Source organism: Ciconia boyciana, chromosome 2, assembly GCF_034638445.1.
Source record: "Ciconia boyciana chromosome 2, ASM3463844v1, whole genome shotgun sequence".
Lineage (NCBI taxonomy): Eukaryota > Metazoa > Chordata > Aves > Ciconiiformes > Ciconiidae > Ciconia > Ciconia boyciana.
In genome coordinates, this window is record NC_132935.1 from 165586327 (window position 1) to 165599986 (window position 13660).

General features: G+C 42.0%; 1 protein-coding gene across 12 annotated transcripts in view; it reads right to left on the reverse strand.

The window, feature by feature from the left end:
• Positions 1–13660, reverse strand: part of CCDC13 (coiled-coil domain containing 13) — a 35753-nt gene continuing 22093 nt past the window's right edge. For 6 of the 12 annotated variants that reach the window (XM_072854845.1, XM_072854850.1, XM_072854844.1 and 3 more), the window contains 5 exons: positions 11737–11820; positions 10798–10926; positions 8162–8316; positions 3993–4107; positions 2–3458 (listed from right to left, as the gene is read on the reverse strand). In XM_072854845.1, coding sequence (XP_072710946.1) covers positions 3299–3458; positions 3993–4107; positions 8162–8316; positions 10798–10926; positions 11737–11820 — 643 coding nt within the window. In that variant the 3' untranslated portion in view covers positions 2–3298. Of the gene's footprint in view, positions 3459–3992; positions 4108–8161; positions 8317–8346; positions 9076–10797; positions 10927–11736; positions 11821–13660 lie in introns of those variants that run through there. The other 6 variants (XM_072854854.1, XM_072854851.1, XM_072854853.1 and 3 more) reach the window with 6 other exon arrangements.

Here is a 13660-nt window from a genome sequence, read left to right on the forward strand (position 1 = left end):
AGGCAAACGATGACAATTGAGCAAAGGTCATTTATTCCCAGCGCTTCGGTTCTACTTTTAAAATCGGATGCATCCGTCAGGCACTTTATGACTGCCTCGTGGAAGTGCTCTGCCCAGCTCCAGGGTAGGAGACAACCTTTGGCTCAGCCCAAGTGCTTGGAGGAGTCGTATTCTTAGCATACATTGGCTAAAAGCTGGCCAAATCCTAACAAAGAGTGTCCATAGCCTCAAATACTTGCAGCAAAATTAACCCTACGCTGTTCTTCATAGCTTAACTGTATCCACCAGCCGGTGCCAGCGACGCCGAACCTTGTCACCGCTCACTTGTCACCACCATTAGCTACATGAGAGGCTGAAAAAACACAGAGCTTCTCAAAAAGCAGCCCATGACGTGACTTTACGCTGGATGAAGGCTGTCCCAGCGAGGAAATGCTGGGTACTCACACCGCTTTTATCTAGCAAAGAAAGGCATAACGATGACCGGCTGCAAACTGAAGCCAGAGTAATTAAAATGAGAATTGAAGCACGGGATTTTAACAGGCTGGTAATTATCCATGAGGACAAACTTCCAAGGAAAGCAGGGGGTTGTGGAGGCTTCAGATCAAGCCCGGCTACATCCCTAAAAGAAGTGGTGTAGCTCAAACAGCACATCCAGCGTGCTGGAGAGATTCTGTGGCTGAGGACCAGTGGTATGGGTTTTTGCAGGCAGTGAGAAAAATATTTTCACTGGTTTTATTCTCTGAGTGATGGGTTATGGGGACATGGGGCTGCTGCAGCCAGCTGAACTAGGGCTGCTGCTTCCCAGATCTGTCAGGGTTTTTTTACGCTCAGCAACAAAATGACATGGACTGCAAGAAAATCGGTCTCATACCTTGAAAACTGGGAAGCAGCTGCTGCAAGAGTCTGTACAGGAAGAATTCAAAGGCAGGTCACTCTGTGGAAGTGCAGAGGGAATTTATTTCAAAACTAAGGTGAAAACTGAGAAGACCTGGACAACTTGGCCTGTGTTCAGACCCCCCCACTACTCTGTGACAGGAGACAGATTACACATTTCCATGAGAAACAGTTACTTACAGGTATGGGCTCTCTAAATAAACTATTTTATAGTGACTTAGTTCCTTCTTTGTCAAGACGTCCGGTGGTGCTCTGTGTGTGTTTGTGCAGAGAAAAAAAAAAAAAAAAAAGAGAAGATGCTTCTGTGCAACCCCAAACAAGCATATGTTTAAAGAAATGAGTGTTGCAGCACTTGAGAAGCTGTTTGCACCATGTGCTAGCAAGCCGTATGTGTTCTGTAACATACAGAACTCCCAGTTTCTTATCTGCATTGCATGGGTTGATTCATAGCCACCCCAGGAAGAATTTTGCTGGAGAGTGGTATGATCTTCACTGCTTCATCATGGGACAGGAGACAAGGAATGAGAAGGGACAGCAGATTGCCTCTCCTGTACTTATGTGAAAATATTATTGATTCACACTTCTGTGTAAGCGAAATCAGAATCTCCAGCTGCAAGCTACCAGCCTGAATTTAGCAGCCACTGCATAGCAAAATCTCCACACCTCTGCCACAGCTCAGGCAGCTTTTCAAAGCGATCCGCTCACTACTGCAGATCCTTAAAATATCTGTCAGTGGGCTGATTTCTTCTCTTTGGTCTGCTCACTCTACCCCATGCTACATCATCATCAGGATGGAGTTGAACAGAGACAAACCGCAGCTCACTTGAATGAGACCGTGTCTGTCTCTCGATCCAGGATTTATGATTCCTCGAGTTGTTGGGAGGAGAGGATTGCAGGTTGCAAGATGCCTTTTCCTCTGATGCTACCGGTAGGGTGAGCAGGAGGAATGTGGCAAGGAACCATTTTGGTCCCGCTTTTTGCAGGAGAGACACCTGACAGCTTTGCTGAGCTATAGGCCAGCACTGGGGGAGCGGAGCAGGGCTCTTCAGCACAGAGAGGGTTAACTCTCAGGCGCTGAGCTGCTTCTCCATTAGTGCCCTCTTCCATCAGGGACTCCGTGAACTGTTTGAAGAGAGACATCTCTGAACCTAAGCAGCAAAAAGACAGGGATGACACCACCCTCACCGCATCTGGAGTAAACGCCCGCTCTGCTCTCTTTTTCACTCTGCCTTATCGCAGCGCAAGTGGAGTCAGGATGCAATCCCTGTTCTGGGGAAGGGAGCAGCGGCTTGCCGGTCCATAAATCCACTTTGCACTGGTGGTGGCTGGGGTTAAAGTCTGAGAAACTTCACACTCACAAAAAGAGGCTGACAAAGCAAAGCAGAAAAAGAAGAGCTTTCAAGACTTTCAACCGAGAAACAAAGCAGCACTATACAAAAATGACTAGCTCTCCGTTTGCTTGTAATCCCCAAGGCTAGCTCGCTGCTGGCAGGCTGCATGTTAATGCCTTATTAGCTTGCGCTTGGTGTTCTCACCATGCTGCAAGAGAAAAGGACAGAGATGCAAGGGTTTTCTGCATCTCCAGAAGTCCCACCACTACTGCAGTGAGGACCTGCCTGCGTTTTGTTAGCATTTCTTCCTAGCAAGAATAAGATCTGCCTGATGGTTGAATGCAGAGACCCAGAAATAGGGAATTCATAACCTGGATGGCAAGTTTCATATGGAATGAGCTGAATTCAAGGTAGGTCTGACTGATTGCAGGGGTAATCTGCCCAGTCTACCTTTTCAGTGGAAACTCCACCGAGTTTCAGAAAACTCTGTTGCCGATACGTTCAAGAAAAGAACAGGTTGGAATGGTGAGTGGAGTCCCCCATAAAGTTCACTTAAAGATATTCACAGACCAGGATAATCCACTCCCTCAGCACTTAAGTACTACAGAAAGCCTGAGACAGACAGGTATCAGTGGGCTGACAAAAACAGAACTGTTTGTTCCTGGTATGACTTTGGAAGGGGGCTGGCCTAACTTTTGTATAGCAAATTCCTTCATGAGCTGATAAAGATAGTAGCATATTGAATATCAAGCCCTCTTGAGGAAAATTCTGTTGAAACTAGGGAGGTTTTGCCCAAAATCACACTGCAGAATTGCAGGTTCCTAAACTGCACCAGCTTATGGCATGTGCAGTCTGAGAGCCAGCTGCTTGCTAACTCTTACAGACAGAATTTGCTGACATGCAAAACCTTCACTCTTTGTATTTCATCTCCATTTCTCATCCTCTTCTGCGAATGCTAAAGAAATGACATGATCCGAGGCTGCAAAACCACACTGCCACTGCATTTCAATTCATGGGCATGATGCCTGGACTCTCTCCCTGCTTTGCAGTCCCAGCGACTCTGAATATCTTGCTTAACTCTTCTCTTGTTTCTGCTGCCGAATGGCCTGTAAAAAGATATCCTTCACTTGGTCCATTGTGTCTTGATACAGTTTAAAGTCTTCCTCTTTCTTTCTCACAGTAGTCTCCAAAGCGGCCTTCAGAGCTTCGTTCTCATCCAGCTGGATCACAAGCCTATGAGGAAACAAAAGGAAAAATTTCATGTGAGCTGTGGAGCTTCAAAGCAAATTAGAACAGTGCTTCAGCTCTGGGGAAGAAAACACTAAAACATATGCTCTCTGGTAATATTATGACAGGAGTGAGAAAGAGCAGACTTAACACTTGTTCCTTCTCTCTTTGAGATAGAAGAGTATTAGATGACCAAGATACTTTTCAGATCTGTTTTGTTAAAGGTTATAATTGTATTTTCACTAATAAGCTTGCAATCAACGCATAAAGAAAGAAAAAGAAAAAAAAGGTGTCTTCCCTGCACATGTTTTGTGTTGCTTAACATTTACATTAACTTAATAATTATACAGATACCCAGAAATGTTAAGAAATTTGTGTAAGAATGACATAGACAAGCTCAAACCAGAGGATCTGTGATTTCTACAGAGTTTGCTAGGTTTTATCTTCTGAGGAGCGGGTGCAGGTAATGTCACTGCTAAAAGGACAGCAATGAATTTTAACTATTGCGAGTAACACAGCATGGAGGAAGGGAAACCGTACCTTGTGCTCAGCTCCTCTATCTGCGATTCCAGAGGCAACTTGGAAAGCTGGGCTGCAGAGAGCTCCTTCCTATCACTCACATTCAAGGTGAGTCTTGAGTGACTCGCAGACTGGCCTGTAGATTTAATCACAAAATGGAGTTTTAGTAGAACAAGCAACTATTTTCACTTGGTAGCACACTGAGGAAATCTCAGGAAAGAGTGAGTAAATACTAAGGTATCTGTTCAGTTCTATGTATATCCATGAAGATGCTGTCAATATATAGGACAGACTTTTATTTTAATCTCCTTTCAGCAAAATGAAAACATGATGAGTTTGTATTTCAGGGCTAAATGCAGTAATATGTGTGTGCCTACCTATGTAGAGAAGAAAAAAAATTCATCCAAAATATTTAAGTTGCCAAAACAATAGGTGATAGGGACAGTTGAAAAGGATTATGTTGATGTTTATCTTGTCATTGTGTTTCGCTTAAGATTATGACAACTGTTGCTTCCTGAACGCCTGTGATAAAGTTTGCGTGTGGCACACACTGAAACAGCTTTTGTAAAGCACTTTGATCCTCAGCATAAACACAACATAGGTTAAATGCAGCAAAGCACTTAAATGTGTACTTCAAACTAAGGTTCTAAATCAGGAATGCCTTCCTAAATAAAGGCCTACCCAAAAGATGCAGCATTGCTCCTGTCATTTCAAAGGGACACAAAAACTTTTTTCAGGGTTATAGAGAAAATATAATTCAAATTTACTACTGGGATTGGAAAAGCAAAAAACTGTGGCCGACCAGTGAATCCCTACAATGGAAGAAGGCTCAGAGAAGACAGGCAAGGATGATGTGCTCAAGAAGCTCAGAAAGGAATGTAGGAAGTGACCACAGCTATCCTAGAGGATGCTGAACTTATCCCAACATCAAGGGGACTGGAGGGTGGTCTTTGCTGTAGATAAACGGCTGAATCAGTTGAGTAAATGTAAATGGCCTTCTCTAAAACCATCAATAGGAAGTACTACCTACCTTAAGCCAGCTAGACCAACATGAGGGAAGCGTATATGTGGTTCAGCCCAACATAGAGTATAAAAATCAAACAACCAGCAAAATGAACTTTGAAGAAAAACAGGTTTGATCTGGCTTCAACCCATGTATTCCTTTCTGGCAACTGGGGACACCCAGCATCGTGACAGTGAACATCTAAGCTGGTAATGGGAATCATATTTCTGTTGCGATTCAGCTGTACATTGCAATTGCTATAGTGTGCTTGTGTTGTGATTTCACTACATTGCTGTATCACTTTTCCAAATTAAAATCCCACATAACGTCAAATATCTTCAAATAAGTAAATTTGGTATTAAAACACTAAATTCTCCTCGTGTGGAATAGCTAAAAGAACCTGGTCAGAGAGTATTGGACTCTGACAAAAACATATGAGAAGAAAAGGTTATGTGGTATAACCAAAAATACTTTTGATCTTGAGGTTGTGTTTTACAGGACTGAGGAAAACCTGCTGTTACTTACCTATTCTCCTCTGGGATTATTCTTTGCTAATTAGAAATTTGGATAAGACAGAAAAAAAAAATGAAAAGCATGAATAATTTTAAAACACAACTGGGTTGTTTCTAGCTACTCAGCATCATTATCTACTTCCCTTGAACTGAAGAGACTAGAAACATTAGATTAGCAATTAGATCAGCTCTCTCCAATTTTGCACTTTCAGAAAGAAAAGAAAATATTATGTTAATTAATGGGTTCTCTAGTCTCTATTTTATATTCAAGCTTTTCATTCCTTCTTATTTCCTCAAATATCTGGCATGAAAGCATTTAGATAACCTACATGTTCTGCTGAAGAGGTATATTACAGACTTGTAGACTCGTTTCTTGTACAAACTCCAGAGAGTTTTGGCACATCACAAAGTGCTGAGCTCTCTTCAAAGAAGGGTGGTGAAATAGCTTGTTACCTACTCATCTTATGGACTTAGAGAGGATTTCTTCTTATTAGTCTTACTGCCAATCCTTTCTACATTTGTTTTTAGTCCTTAAGCAGACAAGACTAATGAACTAAATATTTAGTAAGAAGGAACCTGTCACACTGGTAAGAACAGCCTGCTTCCTCCTGCTATGAAATGCCAGTCTCCCAGAAGTGAGTTACCAAACCGTTACTACTGCACAACAACTAGACCAAAATGGCTCTGGATCCGGAGAGTTTATCACTGTATCTCTTTGAGGTTGCAAGGGAAGTCTAAGTGGAGCACACGTATGATAACAGAACAACACATCAACACTTTCTACTACCAGGTTGTAGAAAAGTCTAAGCACTCAAAAATTTAGTTACATTATCCTCTAGAGGACAGCACCAAAATGCTCCCATACTGTTTAAGGCATGGAGTCAGTAAAAAGCGTACCATTGAGAGCTGTATTCCCACAACTCTCATCTGGCTACTACTTGTCCCTACACACACCCTGATTTCTTCCTCTGGGCACCTGCAGAACCATACAAGGGCTCCAAAGCCTCTCACCTCCAAACCCTCCTGGGAATCACAAAGGGCATCCCATGATACCACTTCTGTGAGGCCCAGCACTGCTGTCTTACCAAGATGAATGTCCTATATCCTGAAGGCCAAGGGCTGCAGCACTTTGTTCCTAAGCACTAGGTTTCTATTAGGATCTAAGTTTTTCTGCACTACTTTTTCTGCTGTCAGGCTCTTGGTTAATACAGGTAAGACAGCTCTAAAAATCAGTGTTCGCAGAAAAACACATGAGAATGAGTCAGTGTTGGCTGGAGCCCTTTTGAAGGACACAACAGTTCTGCACTAAGGAACAGATCCATATTTTACAGAGAGAGTAGGTTTGAAGCAATCTTTCAGTCCCCATTCAGGATAAAGGCTCCTCTGAATCCAACTCGCGTATACCTAATTCTCTCTGTACGCTGGATGGGTGAATTGGCAGTGCTTCCCATGAGGTCCTGAACACTGTGTAGATGTTACACTGGAGGCCCTAGCTCTCCTGTATGAATCGAGTTCATAGTGAACAACAACATGCGATTTCTTGCAAGTTCTCCAGAGAGAACTTATTGTCAAACATGTGTATGACCAAGAGCACTACGATGGGAGATGCAAAGAAACGCAATGCAATTACAGTAGCGTTTCTTACCTCAGTCTGACCCACGCCTAAGGAGAAACAAGACACCTGTGCAGGTGGAAAAGGAGGTGACTGCTTATACAGGTCATAGTGCTCAGTACAGGTCAGCTCTCAGGTGATGAGGTAGCACTAGTACACACCGTAATGCTGGATGGAGTCATGATGGAAAGCCGTGCCACGCACCTGCCGAGCAGCAGGGCAGTTCCCCTACGGCCCAATATCATGCTTTTCAGTGTGGGACAGGCCAAGAGCATGTACGAGGTCTCTGATGAGGCTTGTGACCTCTCTAATCACCGTAACTCAGCCTGATGGCATCCTAGTGTTTGCCAAATTGAAATTCCTATTCCTACTGTTCATCTCCTGGCATTTAAAGTCTTTACTTTATGAAAATACACATAAAAAGGGAAACCACTGGAAAAGTTTCCGTAAGAATATGTGCCATTTTATTGGTTTAGACACTTTACAGAATCAGAGTCCTTAAGCAATAAAAGGATCTGATCAGGCAAATAAAAATTTAACATCCACCATGAATTCTTCTCCTTTAACTATGCTAGTGAGGCTTTCATATTTATAGCAGGAGATTATCATGTTCATGGGATAATAAATTACACCAGATCTAATTACTTCATCACCAGCAATAGTTTTTCATAGATACTGACAGGCCTTAAATTGGGATGCGTCCTTTAATTCTGCTCTTAACCTTCAGATGAATCTCTCAGGCAGAAGTGCAAAGGGAACACAGCAGTGCGCATGGTGGCAACACAGAGCGGTGTCAAGTTCTTTCTGTAGACTGTCATCCCATGAAAACGACATATTGCAAAAGTCCTGGTCCCACTTAAATCTGTAGCAAAATCCTCTTGAATTAAGTGGGGCCAGGATTTCACTTTCTGTATTGGTCCACTGGTCTGAGTGGGTCCAAATCGCCGTGTGTAAGGTCAAGCACTTGTGTAGATTTGACAGATAAGAGTCCAAATGTTATTGCTGTCTACTAACCACAGACGTGGGGCGGGAGACATAGTTGTAGATAAGTGCTCCACCTCACCTGTTTTGCTCCTCAGGGGAGGTTTCTGTGCACTTGTGTTCCTCCCTGGATCCATGTGCAGTTTTTCAAGCTGCTGTTCCAAAATGACACATCGCCGCCGCTCTTCCTGAAGCCTCTTCTCAGCTTCCAAGACTTTATCGCTGCCTTCCTCCACCCTGATAGGCAAAATAAGGTAGTTCAGCTTATTTATGTCATGACTATTAAAGATCAGTCAGTCTTGATATTGAATCCTGCTTCATGCTGCATAGCTCCCAACAGAGGGAAAAGGTGAATTTTCCATGCATCCAAAGGCAGAAATCCCAGTGCAATTGTTCCAGATGACATCCTCCAAATTTGCAAAACAGAATTAACTAATGAGTGCAGTTGGAAATCATGGGTTCATGAATGGAGGTTGCCTAGATCCCTTAATACTGGCTACTTGTGTGAATTTACCACTCAGAAGGGCAGGCAAGCTGCAGATTGCTGAGGAGAGATCTTTTATTACAAGAATAATAAAATGCATTTTTTTAAACACACTGGAAAAAATTTGGAAGGAAAATAGTTTATAAAAACACTGTCTAGCATTTAGCTGTTTTGCGTCAGTTATCTGCAAGTAAGACAAGAAACTTGATATTGCTTTTAATAAACTTGGCCATTAGACAGTGAGTGGAAAAGAAAGTGATGGTTCACTCTGCAGCACAGAACGGAAGAGCAAAGTGCCTCTCTATTCACCCTGCACAACATCTTAGAAAATTAACTACAAAAATTTGATGTGCGCCCACAGATGCAGTCAGTGGTGCATCTCGTGTGGGGCAGTGCCTGATACCAAATGATGTAAAGTTTAAAGTTAGAGAGAAACCTGAATTGACTCACTGTATTGTATAGTGCAGAATAAAAGAATTTCCTTCTTGACCCCACGGGTGATAGCTGATTAGCTGCTGAATCAAGAGACTTGATTAGTCTTATTTCCCTCCTAGCTGGCATAACTAAAAAAATATTACAATTATAATAAATTTATATCACGGTCTTAAAAATCTAGCTACAGGCAAGACTCTGACCTCCTGTGGCAGTGGATTACCAGGCTGGTGACATGCTATGAGAAATTATATTTCTCTCAGTGGTTCTGAATTCACTAAACTTTCATTTGACCAGGTGTTCCCCTAGCATCCATGTTAGACAAACAGCAGAGGAAAAATGACAAGACTAGTTGGTTTTTATTAAATCTTCTGCCAATATGAATAACTTAAACTAAAATGTTCCTCTAGCCCTTCTCCTTCCCCCAGTAGGGCCCAATCCTACAAACCGTTTACAATGGAGCATCTTCTGACAGCGTGTTCTGCTCCGCAGTAAGTGATTGTGAAACACAATCCTAAATTCTGGCAGCTGCTGTAGAAAAATCCCACTCATGTAACCATTCCCAGTGCTCCTCTCTTGACTTAAGCATTATGTATGTTACCTGAGCTTTGTTGACCCACACTCCAACAGTGGAAGGGAAGAGAGGAGTGCCTGATTTTTTTACATATATTCATGTTGAAATATGACTGGATGCTATATTATCCTGAGGTCTTCCAAGAGTTATTGCACACAATCTCACTAAATTTACTTTACCTGCAGGAGCTCTTGATAAATGTGTGATAACTGTGGAGCTGCTGAATCATCAGTCTATGGTACATTTTACTTGCAACTCTGCATTTCATTGACTCCATGTTCTTCATTACCCCATATTCACGATGGCCCCATTTCAGCTATCACTTCACCTCACATTTCAGCTATCACCTCCATCCTTATCTAATTGCATAGCTCTAGTAAAGTCACTGGGCTTACAAACATGAATAAAATTCTCCCTGTGTCTATTTCCAGGACTTAGCCCTTCAAAGCAGGCGGATGATAACTTTACCACAGTTACAAAAAAATGTATTTTTCTGACTGCAATTAATTGTACTGGACAGAAGTTAGACAAGTGAGAAATGATAACTAGTGTAAAATAAGGCCAGGAAGCAAATAGTGCCTATTGTATTCAAAAGCACACAGACAAAAGTATATCTTCCCACAAGCTGGAATACAGATTTGGGAATCAAATTATATACATTCTGTAACTGGGGAAAAAAGCAGTAGCTAAAAGGTGTCTAACGAGAAAAGACTTTGCTTTCCCTGCCTTCCTAAAACATAGTTGGCTTTTAACATCATCTTAAATTGAATTGAGTAATAGAAAAAAAAAAATAAATCACTGCTATGCTTCAGTTAAACCAGAAGAAATTCATTTAGAAGAGGATACAGTGAAACTTAAAAGAATGTGAAAAGCTTTTGGAACAGAAGTCAGATTATAACTATAATTACAGTATTTACTACTGATGAATAATATTGCTGCCTAAATAACACCACGCATATATAAATACACGAATTCTAGTTTTATCTAGGTGCAGCAAGCTTGAAGATGACTCCATTTTTTCTGGCCTTTGTTCTAAAAGAATAATAAAAAAAATGAATCATCAACTAGGCAGGGAAATTGAGCAGAAAAATTTAAAAGCCCCTATTTAAGGAAAGGATCACACGGGCAGCGTATGGTGTACTGTACTGCATGCTATAGACTCTCACACGTCTCAAGCGCTCCTTAATCGCAGCATCCCACAAAGGATACTGGCAGAATCAGCCGCTACCTTTTCCGCAGCACAGTGACCAGTTCCAGGAGCCTGTCTCTTTCCACTTCAGCAGCCTGGCAGAGAGCCTTGTGCTCTGTGATCTGTGTCTGCAGCACTTTCAAATCTGGGCTGTCAGTGCCAGCAAGCCTAAAAGCAGCAGAAGTGTACAGAGTCTGTTTCCCATTTCACAAGTGAAAGAAATGAAACAAAGACAGGGTTTGAAAAACATATCAAAATACACTTGTCTGAAGACTAAGCCAGAACGCAGAACCAGGCTCACTACCTCCCCCCAGCATCAATCTCTATACTGCAATAAATGGAATAGAAATATTTGGAAATAAAGCCACTGTGAGTTTCATTAGAAAGGTCTTTTCCTTCACAAGGATGCTTTCCCTTCCCATCAGCCCTGAAAACAAACTTCCACCTCTGGTCAATTCACTGTCACTGACTCTCCTCCCATTCCTACTGCCAAAGTAAAAGAAGCCTGTACGTGGATTCTCCAAAGTGCTATGCTAAGCTATTAAATGGCATGCTATTGATTTTCTCCCACTGAAAGGCTTCAGGCGGCATTAGTACAATGGCCATTCTTGTGCCTAATATGTGATGAAAGGAGGGGGCAGTTTTCCCATGTATCCCATTATTATGTACTTCATTACTTTTCCGACCTTTCCGCATAGGAGTATTCAGGACGATCTCCTTTAGATCAAAAAGCAGGAGAAATCTTGGTGGTTGGGGGTGAAAAGGGAAAAATGGGATTTATGAGGCGTAAAACTAGCAATCAATTAAAAAATTAAGATAGCAAGAAGACGCTAGAGCCTCTGTCAGAGCTCTTTGGCAGTATCAGGTAGAGAGTATGGTGAAAGAAGCTGTTCGTTACAGAAACAAGGCAGACAAGGATAAGGCTTGCGGAGCATGGCAGGAAACCTTCCTTGTTTATGATGAAATTTATATACGTACCTTCCAGGTGTGATGTTATTACTGAGAAGGGAAGGCTTAGTAGCTGCCGACTCTACAAGCATATGGCCCATCTTGGACACTGTGCTGAGAGGAAGAAACCTTTGTTAAGCATGGAGCTCTACAGAGCGCAGTCCTCCAAGAACTCCGGTCATTTTTCAGTGTCTGTGTTTATTGCTGCCTTGTAGGGAAAAGACTCCCAGAGCCTCCTAAGTGGGTATCCCACAGGCCCTGCATACACAATAGCTCAGCTTGCTCCCTGACTTCAAAACACACTGCAAAAACACCTTGTGTCTCCAATGTACAGAAACTATAGCTCAGTGTGTGATCTCTGTGCTTCTGAGGATATTTTGCTGGCACTCCAGACCAGCATTGCGGAGCTCCATGTCACAGAGTAGCCATACAGCAACTCATGAGCAGGAATAGCTCTCGACCCTGCTTGGCTCAAGCTGAGCATGCAGCCACAAAAGTAGCCACTGCTGCTCTGTTTCCTCGCAGGCACTGCCTTGGACCCTTGCACAGAGCACTCTCATCTTACACCTTCACCCACGAGGGTGAGAGACAAGCAGAGGTTACTGTGCTTGTTCGATGGTGTTTGCATGTTGCATGCTTTCATAACCAACAGAACCCCTGTTCTACAACAAGGTGCACAACTTTTATTTCCAAATGCCCTTTAAAAATATATTTTATATAGTTTTCTGAACCCTTCTACTTTGTGGAGACCCTCAGGAAGATCTGTCAGGCTTATTGTTGTAAGAGGAGGGGTCAACTGATAACACCAGCATATCATTTTCAGTCTGGATGAGTTTTATGTGTAAAGATATGTGTGCTTGGGACATACAATTCGAGTGTGTGTTTGTTTTCCAAATTTGAGCTCAGCTGCCTAAAGGTAAGTCCTTGTAGACTTAGCCCATGTTTCCTTGTCTTTAGGCTGCAGCTAACAGAGGATAAAGCCTTAATATTGTGGAACAGGCAAAGCTGCCTTCTAGGCTCGAAGTGGTTAATCCTAAAATCAAGTTAAGGTTGATAATGACACAAGTGGCCCAGTCTAACAATGCAGATTTTTACTTCGACATCTCCAAGGGGTTTTAGTTCCTATTTATAGCATTTTTCATTTTTCATTTAATCTTTCCTGATAGGAAAAGATGATTCACTAAAGTAAAACGGAATAGAGAGTTCATCAGCATATTAAAGTTAATGGAATGAGTGAGCCCTGCTGACCAAGTTATTAACAGCTCTTGCAGTTTTCAGACTCATTCATTGCCCACCTGACATGTCAGCTGTTTTCATGACAGAGGTATGTTAGCCACGTATACAAGCAATAATTTATGCATTGCACTTAGTGGCTTCTACAAAGCCATTACCCAACCTTGTTTTCCTGCTTGCCTTCCTGCTTACCATCAGCAGACGTATGAAGTTAAAAAGTGCATAAAATATAGATTTGCACTGTGAGAGCACAACTTCTGCAGAGTTAGAGGTGGGAGAATAAAGTCAGTCAGAAGGGTGTAACAATGGAGATGCAGAAACTTTCAAATTAAGGATGTTTTAACTCTAACTTGAAAATACTGAGAAGAACTTTTCTTAAATTTTGTAGTAATGCTCTTAGACTCAGGGATAAATCTGACAATTTTAAAGCCAAATTCAGTGTCTAAAGTAATGTGGTAGGTGAGTTAAAATTACATAGAAGAAATGAGTGGCAACTTTAACTTGATGAAAAATTTCTTCCTTCCTCAGAAGACCAGTCTCAAATCCTCATTGTCAATTAGACCATGAACTCTTTAGCAACCAAACCAGCATTTTAACAGGAAATTATATAACTTGCTGTGGTATTATGGTCCCTTTACACAGCCAGAATGACCCAGAATCACATCAGTGTAAACAAAAATCAGATTTACCGCTGTATTAAGATTAGTGTAATTTACATGGT